Source organism: Dromiciops gliroides, chromosome 2 (assembly GCF_019393635.1).
Source record: "Dromiciops gliroides isolate mDroGli1 chromosome 2, mDroGli1.pri, whole genome shotgun sequence".
Taxonomy (NCBI): Eukaryota; Metazoa; Chordata; class Mammalia; order Microbiotheria; family Microbiotheriidae; genus Dromiciops; species Dromiciops gliroides.
This window is the reverse complement of record NC_057862.1, coordinates 9,807,513-9,827,237: the sequence shown is the minus strand read 5'-3', so window position 1 is coordinate 9,827,237 and position 19,725 is coordinate 9,807,513. Positions and strand designations below refer to the sequence as shown.

Genomic DNA, 19,725 nt, shown 5'->3' with positions numbered 1-19,725 from the left:
CCATGAAGCTCTTATCTGTGTCTTCCTATGCATTCACCATAGGGTTTGCCCACCAAACATGCTGGGGCCCTGCCTGAGTTTTCTTCACATTGTATGGCTACCAGAGGAGCATATGAACTATTATTTGGCCGCCATTTTCTTTTACCCCTTAACTGACCCATATCCACCCCCCTCTCACCATCATAGATTTCTCTGATGACATTTTAATCATATTTTTCCTTATTTGTAATGGGTTGTGGCCTGCTCATGCCCACCATCCATCATACCAAAGAGAGATTTCTGACCTCACAGTGAGTAAATAACTCTGTGGGAGGGGTCACCCAGACTCTAGCTCTCATCAGTTGCATATCTGGGGAGATAGGGTGGTGTAGTGAGTAGAACACTGGACTTGGAGTCAGGAAGACATCTGCCTCCAATACTTACTGGCAGTCACTAGTTTTGCCTAGACTTACTTTCCTCCCTTGTAAAATGGGGCAAATAACCACTGTTGTGATGATCAAATGAGATCAGATTTACAAACCTGAAAGCACAATATGAAATGTTAGCTCTCATCATCACCATAATTATTATTCCCAAGGTCACTTTCAGAAAACTTATTTCCAGGTATTTTTACTAATGCCTCACAGCCCTAGAATCTACACTCCCCAAAGTCCTGAGCTGCAGGGGATATTTAAAGAGAAGGGTCTAGCTGTGTGACCCTGGGCAAGTCACTTAACCCACATTGCCCTACCAAAAAAAAGAGAGAAAGGTCAATGGAAGGATGTCCACCATAACACAGTCAAAATTGAATGTGGCAAAAGGTAAAGAATGGACTTAGGTCCAAGGAGGAGAAGGGAAAAGATACCTTCTTGCTTCCATGGGTGAGAAACTTGCAGATAACTTCACACTTTTGTGATTCATTTTGCTCCATGAAATGAAAAAAAAAAGGAAGGCAGTGTAGACAGCTAAGCCCTCCAGCCCCAGAGTGCAAGGAGCGACATTTGGCCTCCCCTTTGATGTCACAGTGTGCTCTAATTCCTGCCCCAGACCCTGTAGATGGAACATCATGCAGTGTCCTGGAATAATTGAGGCTCAGGAAATTGTTCCTAAACTAGGAAAAAAGAGAAAGCAGAGCTGGTACAAGCAGTGTGACTCTGTTGGATTTGCAGCCAGGTCTCTGGGCTTGTACTGTTGTACTGCACTGCTTTGTGTGCCTGATGTTCGGTGGGACATCTGACCTTTAGTTCTTGTGGTTTTCTCATAGAAGAAGTGCCCATTGACATCATCATTACCACAGGGTAGTAGCCAGCCACCACTCACCAGGATAACTAGAAGGGATTTTCCAAGGATTAGCTCTGGAAATATTATCCTTAATCATCAGCACCACATCCCAATGGCACGAAATATAAGCAGAGGCAAGATGGGCCAGGAAGAGCTGGGTTCAAATCTAGGCCCTGTCACTCCTTGTGTGTCACTTAACATCTTTGGGCCTGTTTCCTCATCTGTCAAATGTGGGAGTTGGGCCAGATGCCTTATAGGGGCCTTTCTGGCACCATTTTGATTCTACAATGATCTGTTAGGGATACTGCAAGGATGAATTCCTGTTTGGGGAAGGAGGTTGGACCTTTCAAGGTCTCTTCTACCTCTAAGGTCCAGGAAATAATCCTATCTTGGTTCAGCGTTCTTTCATCCAAATAATGTTAGTCCATGACCCTGTCTGTGGCTGCCAATTACCCTTCCTATGACAACCCTCCTGATTCTGGATGTCTACCAGCTGGCCTTTCTTTACCTGCCTTCATCCGGCATTGTTCCCAGGCCCCTATCCTTCCCTTCTTCTTTCCCATTAGAGTCATACAGCTTCCTACCATTTCCCAAGAAACAGGGCTTGAAAAAGAGTCAAAATCAACTTCACCCAAAATGGTGTTTGGCTCAGTATTTTATCATAGGACCCATAGTGTATCACTCAGGCCTTTGAAAGATGCAGGTAAGTATTAGAGGAGGGACACCTGGAAGAAGTGTGATGAATTAGAGGGATGCGCCATTTATGGACCAAAGGTTACCCTCCCATTCATCTGAACAGTGCTATGACTTGGCTAAATGCCCAAGAAGTGTATATCGATCGATGTGCTGTTTTTGAGGAGACAGGAAACATGTGTCTTGGATGTGACACTGAACAGATTTTTGTTTAAACTTCTAACCCAATTAATCAGAGCAGCTTGCATAAAAGATTTCAGTTAAGTAGACCCTAATATTGTAATGACACAAAACATTTGCTAATTCTGTTTTCTGCCCCCAAGTCAAGAGTCTTGTATCTTGTCCAGAAATGCAGAATCCGAGAGTTGAAATGGCCCCCAGAGGCCAACTAGTCCAAGTAGGTTATCTGCAGAAAAAGGATGGGGATGGCCCAAATTGCAAATTCTAGGCAAATCCAATGAGTCTAATGGAAATGCAGACAATATTAAAATGATATTGGATTCGTTTAGCAAATTTTGCCTGTAGGTAAAGCTTTTGAGTGTCTGGAATGCTTGAAGAAGTGAGTAACAGAACCATGAGGACTGCTGCTTGTTTGGGAGGGGTTTTAAGTAGCTAATTGGTGCTTCACCTCTTCCTTATCCTGGCCGTCTGCTGGGAGAGTTACCAGTGTCCAACAGAATGATCCCAGGCCAGCAGCAGGAGGGAGAAAGAGGAGACCAAGGCTTCAGAAATCCATTAATTGAGTGGATCAACCATAGGTGAATTAGCAAGGGTTATTTCTCACAATGATGCAAGAAAGCAGAAAAATGATGATGACTCAAAGTTATACACAATGTTTGTGTCTGTCCAGATTTTTCAGCCCTGGGCCATGGACAACATGACTGCGGTTTAGGATGGTACTTGATCCTTTTTTATATAGAGGGAAATGAGGTTAATAAAGGGTGTGTGACTTGTCCCTGGCCACACAGTTAGGGCACATTGGAGGCAAGATTCAAACTAAGGTGTTCTTGATTCTGAGTCCTAAACCTTTCTTATATGTGAAGCACAGTTTGGGGACCACACTGGGTACATTTCTAGTGTTAGAGAAAAAGGGGACCTTGCTTGCTTAGTGATGGAAACCTTTTTGGACATGATTTTTTCCAGGGCCTGGTGACACCATCACCACCACTCCGATGGGCACTAAACAGTCTGCTTACCTCCATTTGGATAGTCCAGGATGGCATCCCAGCCACCAGCCCACTCCCCGGCTTCCACCAAAGCCAGGAGTCATTCATATCTAATGTAGCTCATCACTGATACCTTGCTCTGAAGAGCAGTGCGGCTAGGAATTTCCCACAGTGCTTTGCTCTCCCAGAAACAGTTCTAAGCACTAGGCATGTCAAGCCTGGGCTATACCATTCTCCATGGCTCCTCCCGACATCTTGCCTTCCTTGCTTCCACTGTGTCCCATATTCAGGGCAAGGGATCTAAGCCACATTCTCTCCCTCATCAAATCATCTTCTCTTTGCTGATCCTCATACATGTTGTATCCCCCAGGAGAACGTAAGCAACTGTTTCCTGGTTTTGGTCAAATATTCCTAGCACCGTCCTTGGAACACTTTAATGAGTGTTGGCTGTTGTTGTCAGGCTTGGGATCTTGTTCCAGACCCTTGATTTCATCTGGGCAGGGAACTCTGGGTGAGGAAACGATCTCCATTGATCCAGATTGGCAATTTATCAGTTATTTTAACTTTTTTTGTGTGTGAGGCAATTGGGGTTAAGTGACTTGCCCAGGGTCACACAGCTAGTAAGTGTCAAGTGTCTGAGGCCAGATTTGAACTCAGGTTCTCCTGAATCCAGGGTCAGTGCTCTATCCACTGCACCACCTAGCTGCCTCTTTATCAGTTATTTTAAAGAGTTACCTGAGAGTATTAAGAGGTTAAGGAACTTGCCCAGGATCACATAGCTAGTATGTGTTAGAGGCAGGATTTGAATCGAGGTCTTTCTGACTCTAAGTAAAGCCTCCTTTCTATCTACTACACTATGCTGGCTCTCAAAGGCATTTTAAGTGACTTTACCAAAATATACTGGTGAACAAAGGGTCCTCTGCCTGGTAAAATCACACCTGGAGTGCCATATTCAGTTCTGGATATTCTGTCCAATTCCATTCAACAAAAATGTATAAAGCACCTACTATGAGCCACGGGAATACAATGACATGACCAAGACAATCCCTACTCTCAAGGAGTTTCCATGTATCTACCAGTAGGAATGCAGCATGCACACAAATATGGATTTATGCAAATGTAAATACATATATACAAAGCAAATACATATATAGATAGAGGAGAGAGAAGGCTCACAAGTGGGAAGATCACGAGAGGCCTGGCATAGGAGGTGGGTTTGCAGGCAGCCCAAGATGCTAAGAGGCTGATATGAGTCCCTTCAGACTTGTCCAAGGGCAGTGAGTTTCAAAAAGAATGTATTGTGTGGGGGAAGGGAAGAGCCTCCTTTGATTGTAGTGGAGAGGGTATGAAGGGTTCCAGTGGGACTGGGACATGATTTGGGGGATTTTAAAGGGCCAAATAAGAGAATTTATATTTGATCCTAGAGGCAATAGGGAGCCACTGCAGTTTACTGACTAGGGGAGTGTCATGGTCAGATATGCACTTTAGAATAATTACTTTGTTGATAGTGTTTGTGAATGACCAAAGCACTGGGAGACTCGAGGCTGGAAGACCAACAGGGAGGTTGGGACAATAGACTAGGAGAGAGGTGGTAAAGCCTGAACAAAATGGTGGTGGTGTGACCAGAGAAAAGGGACCGTATCCAAGAGATGCTGGAGCAAGACATGGCAATTGGTTAGATACTTGGTGTAATGCCAAGGCTATGGATCGGGGAGACCAGAAGAATGGTGGTACCCTCTACAGAGATGGAGAATAAGATAAAGATAAAAGATAAGAAGAAAGCCTATACACATACTGAGTTTGGATAACAAGGGTATTTAGTTGGAAATGTTTAATGCACAGGTGGTGATGTGGAACTGAAGGTCAGGGTTTGTTATATAGGTCTGGGGGCTATATGTAGGGAGATTAAATCCATGGGAATGTCTGAGGCTACCAGATCAGAGAGTATAGAGATAGAAGTGAAGATGGTCCAAGATCAAGCCTTGGGGAACACTCACAATTAGGGGGTTTGATTTGAATGATGAGTCAGAAAAAGAGACTAAGATGTGGGCGTTAGACATAGGTAAGAAGGAAAAGCAGGAGAGAGGCAGAGAGACACACAGAAACACACACACAGACAGAGACAGACCAACACACACACACACACACACACACACACACACAGAGAGAGAGAGAGAGAGAGAGAGAGAGAGAGAGAGAGAGAGAGAGAGAGAGGTGTCATAAAACTCCAGAGAAGAGAGAAGGCAGGATGACAGGATGGTCAATAATGCCAAATGGAGCAGAGAGGTCAAGAACCATCAGGCCTGAGAAAAGCTCATGTGATTTGCTAATTAAGAGATCAGTGGTATCTTAGAGAGAGCAGTTTCAGTCAACTGATGATCAAGTCTGAAGCCAGATTGCAAATGGTTGAGGAGAAAGTGGAGGACATAAGTGTAGCCAGCTTTCCCCCAGAAATTGTTTGAAAGAAAAAAAGAGAGACACAGGTTGATAGTTTGAGGGGATGACCAGGTCGAGTGATTGTAACACAAGGATGGAAGGGACTGGCTTATTTGAAGAAATCAGAAAAAGATCCAATAAAGAGGGGGAGATTAAGGATTGGGGGGAAGAGGAACAGGGAGGCAATATGCTGAAGAAGACAGAAGGGATTGGATCATTGTAGAACGTAGAGGGGTTGGCTTTGGCGAGAAGGGCCACCTCATTATCAGGGACTGGAGGAGAGAATTGAGGAGAATGTTGAAGTAATTGGAGATGAAGGCAATGGCTTATGGATGACCTCTTTTCTCAGTAAAGTGTGAGATAGGACCCCAAGCTGAAAGAATGAGAAGAAGGGGAGATGTGGGAATCCTGAAGAGAGAAGAGAGGTTGGGAACAGCCCCCAGGCAGAATGGGATGGAGAATAAATTAGAGTGGAGTAAACCACCACCCACATCTGCCTTGTTGCAGCTGAAGATATAACTGAGATAACAAAAATTTGTAGTAGACCTGGTCTACTACAGTTTTGTTGCAAGACCTCCCAGCAGTACATGAGTAGGAGAAGAGGAGGGTGGTGTGAATAATTCAGGGTTGAGGATTATCAATGCATGACTAGCATTCGAACAAGGGAAAGAGGGATTGGAGAAGAGAGGAGAGTGTAGTGTTGAATCAGTCCACCAACAGTTGAGATTGGGAAAGGAGGGAAGTGAAATTAGAGCAGGAGTGATGACAGGGTAAGTCCTGAGAGGTGGATGGCCTACGGGTCTGATGGGGATGGAGAACAGAGTTGGAAGAGGTAAGGCAGAAGGAGAGATGGAACAACTTGAAGTCCTGATCAGATTGGGGGCTTCCAGAGTTTTTGATAGAAGAGAAACATCTATAGGTGATGGCAAGATCCAGGGTCTGTAGACACAGGGGAATGGTGGAGTGGAGAAGTAGGTCATGGGGTTTGAGGAGAGTGAGGATTGAAGGGGTTTAGAATGTTTGGGGGAACATCAATATGCACCAACCAATCAATACATGTCGAAATCCTTTACTACAGAGGCAAATATTGTGAAGGAGAAGAAGACAGGGAGACTTGAGATAGGGGCTCCTCCCTTCTGAGTGGGAGGCCAGTAGACAACCAACACCCATTTGGACAGGGAGAGAGATTCTGATAATGTGAACTTCAAAGAAGAGATTGAGGAGTGATGATGGCATGAAAGAAAAGGCTGTAAATGTAGGTTCAGAGCAAAGAGTATTATGCCCCCTTCTCCAGAACAGGGGTCCTGAAAGGGCTCTTGAGAGAAGGTGTCTCCACTGCAGGAGAATCAGAACTACAGTGTTTTCTGGGGTGGGGGAGATAGGGGCCAGGAAGCAGGTCTCTGTGAGTGTCAGGAGATTGAAGGAGCTCAACAGGAAAAGGTCTAAAATGAAGGGAAGTTTGTTAGTTTTGAAAGGGGGAGTTGCAAAGGTGATATTGAAAAGGTGGGTAGTGTGGGGGTGGGGCATGGGAGGGCTAGGGTTGAGGAAGATGAGAATGAGAGAATGGGAAGTAGAGAATGGGAGGTCGTATAGCTTACTGTTAGGCAGACAGGGATGCCAGTGATAAAACCTCTCTGGGATGGAGAGAGTAATAGATAGTGGGTTTGGCAGCCATAGAGGGTAGCAGGGGCTGGGAGAAGCTCCCGGGAAGATGGTTGCTAATTATAAGATTAGGATGCTCACAGTCTTGGAGGCTCCACCTTGGGGAATTAGCAGGAGTCTATACTCAGGCAGCAGCATGATCAGGGTGGAGCTGGAGCCACTTCTCCTCTTTGCTCTACCTTCTGTCATATTTACCATGTTCATGTTTTAGTCTCCCAGTAGAATGTGAGCTCCTTGAGAGAAAGCACTTTACTCATCTTTTGCCTTTATAGTCTCAGGACCTAGCATGGGGCCTGGACATAAACATTTATTGGCTTGAATTGGACCGAAGCCTTTCCCAGTCTCCCTAGCCCTCACAAAGCCCTGTATCTGCACTGTGCTAATGCTCTCACCATGTGAGGTCATATATTACAGTTATTTGTGTTTGTGTCTCGTCTCCCTACTGGACCCCATATTTCACGTCTCATCTAAATTCTCTTTGTGTCTACCCCCACAGCTGGACCAGTGCTTGGCAGACAGTTGGTGCTTAACAAGTGTTTGTTGACTGATGCCAGGTTTCACCCCAAATGCCTATAAATCCCTAACAAGTGAAAGCAAGCCTGCAGTTTAGCACAACCCCTAATCTGGATAACCTGAGACTCTAGAAGTTGAAATAAAAGAACAACTATTAATCGAGACTAAAATAGTAACCTGTGTTTGAAAGCTCAGTGGAAACTGGCAAGATCTACACAGGACATTATTACATTCACTTCTCAGCTTTAGAAAGAATGAAATCTAGAGTAGCGAGTGTGAGCATACCTGGGCCTGTCTGATTGGAGGGTTGGCTGGGAGGGGTCTCACAGGCACGTTCTGATGACGGGGCAGCTGGGGCCGAGGAGGTGAAGTATCAGGGCTCTTGACTGGGTTGCTGATGTCAATATTCTGATACTTTGGTAATCTTCTGCAGTTCTCCTTCTGCCCAGGCCAGAACAAAGGAATCACAAACAAAATTAGGGTGACGTTAATATAAGGCATCAGAAGGTGGGACTGACCGCTTACCATCAGACAGGAGCTGGGGGGTGAATACAGAAGGAGGAGAGGTGGGAGAAAACCAACCAACTTTATTTAGAGTCCCAGGCTTGGCATCTGGTTGCTTTGGGATAGTTAAGGGGGGGCATGTGGCACAAAGATGGCTTTCAACGCCTACTTCCAGAAACATTTATTAAGCACTGTGCTGCAAAGGAAATCTTAGATTGGGAATGGGAGCTGGGTAGGGCCAAGTTGGGGGGAAGTTCATATGAAGTACAACCACCAAGGGAAGAGAGGAAGCACCTTCTATTTAACTATTTCTGTTGTTGTTGAGTCACTTAGTCTTGTTCTTCTTTTTGTGACTCTATTTGGAGTTTTCTTGGCAGAGATACTGGAGTGATTTGCTATTTCCTTCTCCAGCTCATTTTACAGATGAGGAAATGGAGGAAAACTCAGTTAAGTGACTTGCTCATGGTCACACAGATAGTAAGTGTCTGAGGCTAGATTTGAACTCAGGTTCTCCTGACTTCAGAGCTGGCGCTCTATCCAATGAGCACCCTAGCCACCCTATTTCTAAGCAGTGGCTAAACTCAGCTGCCAGGTAGCACCTTTGAGAGCCAGTCTCCTCATCCTAGTTATGTCACCCTAGTTGGATCCTTCTGAACGTAAGTCTTGAATGATGAAACAAAAGAACATACAGTTGAGATGGATGGATAAGTCTAAGGATCAGAGCCTTAGAAAACATTTAAATAAATGGCATAGTTAGAGTATATGATGAAATGTCTAAGTTGATAACAAACTGTTATTCATAAAGACAAGCCAAGTTGATTGGGATAAAATCAGAAAAAAAATCTCACTAGGGTGTGTGAATAGAGAGAGAGGCAGTGGATGAATATCAGTGTAGGCAAACACAAACATTTTTGCACATACCAGACAAAATGCCCCATGTTATGACTTTGGAATCTCTTAGCCCCTCAGGCTGCTCCCTAAAAGCATCAGCTCAAAGAGTTGCTGAGGCCAAAAAGGATAATGAAAGAGGAGGCACTTTGGGAATTAGTGCTCAGGGTTTTCTCTCTCTTTAATGTTTCCAAAGCTCTTTCCCCACAATGGCCTGCCCTGTGGAGGCAGTAGGATAAGGATAACCACCCCAATTTTCAGAACTGCATTGGAAGCCAAAGAAAAATCAAGAGTACATCTTTAGATATGCTGTGGGACAGACCACCTGCAATACTGTGTGTAGTTCTGGTCCAAAAGGTCTGGATCAGGGTGACAAAGATGATACAGGGATACAGAGAGCAATGAAAGAGACTAGGACTCCCCTTTCCCTTATCCCCCACTTTTGAAAGATGAGGGCTGGGAGGGGATATAGTATAATAGAAGAAAAGGATAATATGGCTTCAGTGATTTTGTATAAGGCACTTCCCCTTTAAGGTATCTTCAGCACTCTTATGGATCTATTTGCTGCTGAAAGGGGTAGAAAAAGTACTTTTACATAAAGAAAAGGAATTAAATCAACTTGGCAGGAGTGTTATGTATTATCACTGGCACAGATGAAAAGTTTCATGTGTGATAGAAATAGAAAACAACATTGGTTTAATAAAAAATTACAAAAAATCCATGTGTATGGAGTGCTAGGTCATGCAGTAGATAAAGCATGGGCCCTGGATTCAGGAGGACTTTAGTTCAAATCTGGCCCCAGACACTTGACACTTACTAGCTGTGTGACCCTGGGCAAGTCACTTAACCCTCATTGCCCCACAAAAGAAGCAAACAAACAAATAAGCATATAAATAAATAAACAAATAAATGAATGAATAAACAAACAAATAAATAGAAAAAAGAAAAAAAAACGTGTATAAAAGTTGTCAGATCATCAGACCTGAGCAGTTTGGGGCTGGAAAAAAAATTGTGATATAAACACAAAGACAAATTCTTTTTTAAAGGATGTAGGATGATGCCTTGTTTGTATGGGGACAGTCTGGTGGTTTAAAGAGGGCAGAAAATCACTTCCATTTAATAAAAACTGATAAAAATTGTGTATGAAGAAATAGTTTTCAAAGACAATCTGTGATATGAGAACATTTGCAAGGCACTGTGGTCCTTTGGTGGCTCCTTATTTGCTTGTCACTGTGATAAGACTTAAGAAGTTAAAATTCACAAAATGAAGAAAAAATGCATATAGCTATCTGGAGAACAAGAGATGATTGAATAAAGACTGTTTATTTCATAGGAGAGATTTGATGAATTTTTACCTCATGACAGGTGAGTTACTGAATACCAAGGGACTCTGATTTAAGCCACTGAAAGTGTGTAATGAAGACATTGAAGAAAACTCAGCAGAGTTTTAAGATCAGCTGTGATAGAGCTAATTAGAGCTATTTGAAGAAACCAATAGCAAGAACATTCAATTAGAAAAAAAAGATTTGGCTACTGGTTTCTTATTGGCTGAATAAAAACTACAGCTGCTTTGCAGTATTGGCATAAGTTTCCGGTCCAGTTATTGCCCTTTAGCTCCCACTAGAGTTGGAGAGAAGGGGAAACCTCTCAGAAGGGCCTCATACTCTTGGCTGGCTACCCTCTTGGAGGAGGAAAAGGAGAAAGGGGAAAGACAGGTATTGTAGCTGCTTTGCTGTATAGGGAGAGATGTTGAGATCTAATTGGATAATACAGAATCCTGGCACTGGAAGAGCTGGTTACCGTCCTCATGATCTAACCTGAGCTGTTTTGCTATGAGCTCTGCATTCCATTAGTGAGTAACTTGCTAGTTGAGCTTGTATATATTGACCAGAGAAGCATCCTGATGAGCTGTGCAGATCTATGGCTTAAAAGGAATCCTTAATTCGGTTGTGTAACCCTTTCCCAACGCCCCTTGGAGGGCGAATGAAAGCTATAAATGTTTGTTTGAGAGTGAAACCCAGGTGGACGGTGGTGAGGAGCAACAGACAAGCAGTTTGTAGAGAAGCAAATTTGTGTCATGCAGATGTCCTTGAACGAATTGGTAGCAGCAAAGCTGCCATCTAGATCTGGGAGTCATCTTGAGAACCCAGGTTCTCCTTCCTAGTGTGTTTCCTTGCTAACTCTCCTCCACGCACACTGAATGCACTGGTGGGAGACTATGATTCAGCTTCAGGTGGGGATTGTGACATCATTCTTTTTGAACAGCTGTGAGGTTATTATTTCTTTCACTTTGTTATTAATTTAACATTTAAAAGTCATCAGTGTGAGTGGTTCATTTGTTGTACCAGTGGGTGCTTGAAAGCTAATGTGGTAAATAAGGGGGGGAATCTATTCACCCTCAACAAGGTTGGCTGCCCCAAGGCCCCTGAGAAAACTTGAGTACAGATTTGATGTCATCCATGTGTGTACTGTGTCCCAGAAACAAATCTTTCATGGGAGAACATGGTCTTTCCTCAATAACATTAACCTCCAAAGGGTCAGAATGTCTTCTAAACATCCTTAGTTTCTTTTTAAAAAATGCTATTGACCGGGGCAGCTAGGTGGCGCAGTGGATAGAGCACTGGCCCTGGAGTCAGGAGTACCTGAGTTCAAATCCAGCCTCAGACACTTAATACTTACTAGCTGTGTGACCCTGGGCAAGTCACTTAACCCCAATTGCCTCACTAAAAAAAAAAATTCTATTGACCACCCATCAGTTTATCTACTTGCTCTTCTTAAACTTTTCTGAGGCTTCCTTTTTTGGGAACCTAGTAGACCTACCAGTGTCACTTGATACTGTCAATAAGCATTTATTAAATGTCTACTATATGCCAGATACTGTGCTAGGCTCTAGGGATATAAAGAAAGGCAAAAGACAGACAGTACCTTCTCTCAAGGACCTTACAGGCTAATGGGGGAGACAACATGCAAACAGCTATGTACAAACAGGCTCTATTAAGGAGAAATTGGAAAGATTGAAGAGAAGGAACCAGAATAAAGGAGGGATGGGGAAGGCTTTCTGGAGAAGATGGGACCTGGGGAAGAAAGGAGATTGGATTAGACATTTATTAAGTGCTTGCTATGTGCTATGTGCTGTGCTAAGTGTTTTATAAATATTATGAGCCAGGAGATGGAGACAAGGAGGGAGAACATTCTGGGCATGGGGACAGCCAGTGACAATGCCTGGAGTCTGGACAGGAATAGCATGATTGAGGAATAGCAAGGAATCCAATGTCATAGGACTGAAGTGTGTGTGTGTGTGTGTGTGTGTGTGTGTGTGTGTGTGGTGTAAGGTATAAGGTGTAGGGGGCATGTTGTGAAGGGCTTTGAGCACCTGAAAGAAGATCTTCTATTTGATCCTGGAGGTGATGGGGAGCTGCTGGAGCTTACTGAGTAAACATGATCAGACCTGTGCTTTAGGAAGGTCAAGTTGACAGCTGACTGGAGAATGGACAGGAATGGGGACAAAGAGCCTTGGGGCTGGCAGATCCACCAGCAGGTTCCCACAGTTGTCCAGCCCAAAGAGTGAGTAGGTTTCCCCTGACCCATATGAGAGGATTGAGGTGCTTCATTGTGAGTAGCCTCCCAGCTTCATTTGTCTCCTCACACAAGCACTGTTGCTTATAAAATGCTGATTGATTGACCAACTGGTTTTCATGTGTGGCATTTGTCCTGGAGAGAGTGTGAGCTTCATCAGAGCTGGGGCTGCTTTGATTCTGTCTTTGTACTCCCTTCTCCAAATCCAGCACCCGATGGGCACTTAAGAAATGCTTGTTGAGTGACTGGTTTGTGTCTTTGAAGCTGTGGTGCCAACTTGAACAGTGCCAATGGACAGAATAGGGGCATGAGGCACCTCTTGGGGCTCAGAAGAAGTAAATTTATAGAAAACAAAAGGGAGTTCTGGTGTATACAGCACCTCCCTGAGGTGGCCCAGACAGGAAGCATAAGGAAGGCTGAAGAACAGAGAGATAAACTCATGGGAGGTCAATGGCATTACCAAAAGAACTTAAGGCTGTTTGGGCGGCTATTCTGTCCCTTTGGAGCTTGACATCATCCAGGAAAGGCTGTGTTCTCCCATTCCAAAGTTGTTTTCTGGGACACAGTACAGGCACAGATGACCTCAACAGTGTGGCGTTTCTTAGCCGTGTGTTTTAGGGGAGGGGGTAGCTAATTATAATTTGTAATTATGCAGGCTCATAGAGTTGGTCATTTAGTCCAGCCCCTTCATCTTACAGAATACACTGGAGCCCAGAGAGGGGAAATGACTTGTCCAAAGTGACACCATCAACCGAGAGCTAGCTATTAGTAAGAATCCAACACAGAGGTCCTGGCTGCCCCAGTCGGCTGCCGATTTTATACACCTTAAAACAACAGACCAAAGACATGATGAGACTGACACCTCAGATGGAAACTGAATCTCTCCAATCCTTCTCAATTTGGGATTAGGCCAAGGTTGGGTAGTTTATTGACTTCTATATCATTTAAGAAAATTTAACTTAATAACATAATGATTTCTCCCAGATGTATAGTTAATAGTCAAGACCAGACCACACTGTCTCTCCTGCCAGACCTTTAATAAAGAAGTGTTGGTGAAATAAAGAATTGGATGGAGGTCTCAATATAGGTGTCATTCAATTAAACAACATTTGTGATCATTCAATAATGTTGCTGTTGTTTGTCCTTCATTCTCGAAGAGGACCATGACAGATGCCATGACTTGCACTGAATTGGATTGAAGTGAGGTAGGGCTGTGTAAAGTCACTTGCTTCATTCTCTCCTTCAAAGCATCTGGGTCTAGTGGCAAGATATACATCAGGACGACTGGAGATGGCCCTCGATGTTTAAGGCAATCAGGGCTAAGTGATTTGCCCAGGGTCACACAGCTAGTAAGTGTCAAGTGTCTGAGGCAGGATTTGACCTCAGGTCCTCCTGACTCCAGGGCCAGTGCTGTACCCACCACCTAGCCACCTAATGGTCCTAATTCAATAATAAATAATCTTTAATAAGTCCAAAATCTTGTAAGTGCCTGTTATATACCAGGTGCTGTCCTAGGTACTAAGAACAAAACCAAAACACTTCCTCTTAAGGAGCTTCCATTCTATTGGGAGTTGGGGGTGGGGAAATACACAAGCAAGCACAAACGATGGTGTTCCAAGTCGTAGCTCACTTTTTTTTTTTTTTGGTGAGGCAATTGGGGTTAAGTAACTTGCCCAGGGTCACACAGCTAGTAAGTGTTAAGTGTCTGAGGCTGGATTTGAACTCAGGTCCTCCTGACTCCAGGGTCGGTGCTCTATCCACTGCGCCACCTAGCTGCCCCCATAGTTCACTTTTAAGTTTTCATGGCCTAAAGCTTTATAAAGATGTTGGGGACACTCTCCCCGTATATGCAAAGAAATCTCAACAGGGAGAGAGAACTAACCTGGGGGGAGGCATATGGGGTGGCCTCAGGTGGGAGGAGGCAGTTCACTTGTGCTTTGAAGGAAAGTGGGGATGCTCTCTCTCATGGTCACACTAGCCTTCACTGACTTAGAGGGTATTTAATTGAGGGTGTGATTGCTAAAGAGAGCTTTCTGGGATAATGTCTTCCAACTTCTCCCTTTCCCAATCCGTTCTCCTTTAGCTGTCAAAGTAATTTTCTTACAGCACACTTTTGACCACATCACTCCCTTGCTTAGGGATTGTCAGTGGATCCCTATTGCTTCTGGGTTAAAATAAAAAGCCCTTAGCTTGGCTGCAGAAGCCTTCACGAGAGGGTCCCTGCCTATTCTCACAGCCTTAGTAACCATCATTTCCCTTCGCATGTTAATGTTCAGCTAAATTGACCTACTTTTGTCCTCCAAACTCCCAATTCCTCTTCTCTCTTTAATGCCTTTGCCTAAACTGGCTGTCCCTCCTTTACCTTCACCTCTTATAAGGCTCAGCCCAAATGACACCTCCTGTGGGAAGCCTTCCTTGACTTTTCCCAGTGCTCTTTTTCCTCAAATCATCTTGTATCTAGTTATCCATCCCCCTTTACTTCCTCCCACCCCAGTAGACTGTAAGCCCTTGAGGACAGGGCTGTTTCATTCTTGTCTTTGTCCAGGCACTGGGTGCCTGGAACAGTTGGTGGTTAATAAGTGTTAATTGTGTGACATAATTGGCCAGGTAAGCACCATCCATCACCTGCTTGGCTCCCCCCTCACACCCCCCCCTCCACCCAGTGAGAGCCAAGTCTGGCTTAGGCACCTCCTTCCCTCATACATCTATGTTTAGATTCCAGGCGTGATTCCAAGTTCCATGTCATGTTTCCAGAAAGACCAATGGGCGAACAATTAATTGACAAAGCCCTTGACCCTCAAACCTCCTTCCAAACCCAAAATCAGATGTTCCATAGTCTTGGGCTGCGCCCTAAGCAGAGACCAAAGCCATCCTGTAACTGCAGGCAGAATGATTATGGAAGTACTGAGGAAGAAGGATGAGCACAAGGATGGGGTGTGCAACTGCAATGGTCCAGGGAGCTTACTTTGCCAATGCAAGCTGGTGCTTTCTCTGTAATTGATAGTCTGAGGTCACTGCCTGTGGCATTGAGAGGAGCCCACAACCTGGGTGGTTTGAAGATGAGACTTGAACCGGTCCTCCCAACACCAAGGCTAGCTCTCCACACACCCACCCTGCTTCTTCAAATGCTAAAAACTCCCTTCTTTGGGGGTGATTTTGTACAGAATCAGGGGCCCAGGATTCCATGTAGGCATTGAGAGGTTTTGAGTGCTAACAAGTACTTGAGTATTTTAGTGGCAGTTAAGGGGCAACATGGATAGACCTCTGGGCCTGGAGTCAGAAAGACCTGAGTTCAAATCCAGTCTCAGACACTTTCTAGTTATGTGACCCGTGGCAAGTCACTTCACCTATGTTTGCCTCAGTTTCCTCAACTGTAAAATGGGATAATAACAGCACCTATTCCCCCCCTCCCAGGGTTTGTGTGAGAACAAAATGAAATAATATGTGTAAAGTGCTGTGCAGAAGTCCCCAGCATGTAGCAGGTACTATATAAATATCGATTCCCTTGCTCTTCTCTTTCCTACCTCTTCCCTCTGCCCCAAGCAGTGACATCAACACTGTTCCTAGATGTCCTTTCTGTTCAGTACCTGAACCTGGCAGTTCCCCAGTGCCTCTCACACACTCACCTTTGGCACACTCGTGTGTGGAGGCTTTCTGAGCAGCCCGTGGCTGAGGTTTGTGGTCCGAGAATGATTCGGCTCCGTGACGCTGGATGGCCGAGCAGGCCTCACACACCTGGAACACAGGAACTGTCAGTGCCAATTGGGCAGACCCCCTGAGGTCTCCTTTGGATCTGCCTGGGAGGGCTTTCCTCTCCTTCTCTTCATGCAGAGTGGTAAACACTCCAAGTAAAAATTATCTCCTGCTCCTCCAAGATTAAAAATAAATATTGATTTTGGGGAAGCCACTAGTCTGTTAAATTAGTTCTTGCAATGCCTGCAAACACAGCTTCATAACTCCCAAGAGACTATCCTAATGAAGCCAATGTTTAAGCAATAATGACCCCAAATACAGAGGGTGTCCTCTCTCTTCCATGGCTTTGGATCAAAGGCCATTTCTGGAGGTGAAAAGATTTCAAGCAAGTGAGAAAACAAGACCAAAGCCCTGGCTGTCTGTCTGTCTGTCTACACACACACACACACACACACACACACACACAAACACACACAGATAGATAGGTAGATAGAGACAGATAATAGATGATAGGGCTTTGGTCTTGGTTTCTCATTTGCTTGTATGCATTATGTTGTGTATTATACGTATAATACATATGATATGTATAATCTATATGTATTATACATATAAGACATATATGTATATATGTATTTGACTCTGAATTAATTTAAAGGGATGAAAAACCCAACCCAAGGACTTTGCTCGAAGGCTCATTTCTGTACTAGTCAAGAAGTGGTTTCAAGGGACACTTCAGAGCACCTGCCTGGCAATGAGGAAGCCCATTGTCCAGAACAGAGAGACAAGCTGGCCTGGCACCTTCAGCCTGAGCCCCTTCTCGGCCATGAAGAGAAGCCTGTCTGAGGGTGTCAGCTCTGGAATGCCAGTACTGGCAGGCTTGGGAGGCTGTGGAGTCTAATTCATACCTGACCCAGAGTCCATTCTCCAGCCAGGACACCATAGAGTGTGGGAGATCTCCGGAGCAGGGGAGCCCAGCCCCTCCCCAGGAGCTGTTGTCCAGGCTCTGCCTGGAGGCCTCCCCGTGGAGCCAGATTTCATATGCCAGGGAGCTTTGCCTTCCTTTGAGCCACATTCTTTTTTGTTCTTTCCACCCATAATTGCTCCTAGTCTTGCCATGGGGGACCAAGCAGAATAAGACTACTTTCTCATCTCGGCCTTTTAACTTTAAAGCCAGCTCTCATTCCCCACCCCCCCCAGAGTCTTCTCTTCTCCAGGCTAAGGACCCCCAAGTCCTTCAATGTCAATTGCAAATATAGAGGATGGGAAAGGTGTGGTCAGCCACCATCCCTGTATGGCAAAGGAGGGCAGAATTGGGAGCAGGGGGTGGAAGGTTCAAAGAGGGAAATTCAGGGCTACAGTAGTGAAAATACTCCCTAATCATTGCTCCCAAATGGAAAAGGGCTTGCCATGGGAGGTGGTGAGCTTCCCAACCCTGAAGGGCTCCAAGCAAAGGCTGGATGACCCCTTGTTCTAGAGGGATCCTGATTTGGGGCATTTGAGGCCCCTTTCTGCTTGGAGACTCTGAGTTAGAAGCTCTCTTTGTAGGGCATGGTCTCTAGGCCCTGCATGCTCTGGGTCACCCCTCTCTGGACACTGAACATGGTCAGCATGTAGGTGTGCAGGCCTCTCCTGTGGCTTACTGGAAAGGTCAAGAGGGGTCGACTCGGGGTACCTTAGTTTTTCAATCGTCGTCTTTGTCTTTTTATTGGTAAACAGCAGTTGGATCAAAGTTTTCCTCTTGAGATACGTGATGAAGCCAGCAACCAGAAGGCAGAGAAACGTCACCAGGATGCCCACAGTCAGACCACGCTTATCTGCAACAAAGCCCATTTGCCTTCTGTCAGGAGGCCATTATAATGAAATACACGACGCGTCCAAAATGTGACATTTACAGCGGAGCCCACTTTAAAGGAACCTGCAGAAATGAAGTTAGTAAATCATGCCATGGAGGGCTAATAAATTAGTCTCAGAGTCATGTTTAACTTCAATCTGAACTCTCATCATTGACCGCTGACAAGTCTGAAACAAACCATCGAGTGTATGGTCTTGTAGGCATAGTCCCTGCGCTGGCCACCCAGATGCCAGCACCGAGGGCTGTTGTAAGACTAATGGGCTTGGCAAACCGCAGCAACAGCAGCTGCTGAAGTGGCATCAGACACCAGAGGTTCCTGAGCCCCAGTAGCCTGTAGCTGGCGGCTTCAATGTGGAGCCTGTGGCTTCCTTCCCAGCTCTCCTATCTGCTATCCTGAACTCAAGGACCCCACTGGGGCTTGTTGTCTTATCTCCTGGAGTTTTTCTGAATTCTTTGGAGAGACTCTTTCTTTCTGGACAGTGTCAAATTATAGACACATTCTCCCTCCCCACAATGTCCACCCCCATAAACTGTGGCTTAAGGGAATCGCTTGTTTTACACTATTACTTTAGAAACCCCAAGATGCAACTGTTGCTGGCAAGGGCAGCCTTTTGGGAGAGCAGCTGTTTTCCCTGCAGAAAAGAGGCAGCTGGCCAATGTGATTGGCTGACTTGTGTATTTGTTCTTTAAGATGCTTCTCAGTGTCCTTCCTGCCTCCTGAACATTTGGTGCTTATTAGAACATGCCAGAGAGAACATTCCTGGCTGAGGCCGTTCAAGTCAGTGAGTGCCTCCTGCCCGGGATATTGGAGCGACAAGGACAAGGACAAAGAAGGGTGGAACAGAGTCCACTGTGAAGGCTGGGGGTCAGTCACCATGGAAGAAGAGGAAGGGAGGGAAGCCCAAACAGCAGCGATTGCCTGGGAGGGCAGTGAAAGAGGCACAAGGCTTTGCAAATCAGAAAACCCATGGGAATGTTAGCTCTCATGACCTCCAGTGGCCACAAAGCTCAGGAGGGAGGCCGTGGGAAAGGTGGAAGGACAGGAGCTGGGAGATGATGGAGCTTGGCAGAGTGATGGCGAGACCTTGGGTGGGGCTGGCCCAAGGGGGTCTGAGATAGAGCAGAGTTAGGGGTTCTGGGAGCTGAGAAGGCAGATAGACTGAGACAGCTGGGCTGGGAGGAATGTTTGATACTGAGGTCCTCACCGATGATGGCAGGCAAAGTGGAAAGGGAAGCCTGAGTGCTTTCATTGCCCTAAACCCAGCATCTGGCATAGCCACAGATAATGACTGACTGCCTACTGTGGGCAAGCAGTGTCAGGCGCCTCGGGAACAGAAATCATTTCGTTTTTAGGTGCACGGCTCATGGGTCCAGAGTGCGAAGGGATCCTAGAGGTCATGTTGTCCAAACCTGCCATTTTACAGGTCAGGAAACTGAGGTTCAAGAAAGGTAACTGACTTGCCCAAGGTCACCTAGTGGGAT

At 45.3% G+C, this 19,725-nt stretch overlaps 1 protein-coding gene across 1 annotated transcript in view; it reads right to left on the bottom strand.

Annotated features, from left to right (window-relative positions):
* The window catches only part of ADAM12 (ADAM metallopeptidase domain 12), a 364,014-nt gene that overhangs the window by 15,887 nt on the left and 328,402 nt on the right, over nt 1–19,725 (bottom strand). The window contains exons 19-21 of the mRNA XM_043988643.1: nt 18,064–18,205; nt 16,325–16,433; nt 8,016–8,171 (exon numbers count right to left, since the gene is read on the bottom strand). Coding sequence (XP_043844578.1) covers nt 8,016–8,171; nt 16,325–16,433; nt 18,064–18,205 — 407 coding nt within the window. The remainder of the gene's footprint in view (nt 1–8,015; nt 8,172–16,324; nt 16,434–18,063; nt 18,206–19,725) is intronic.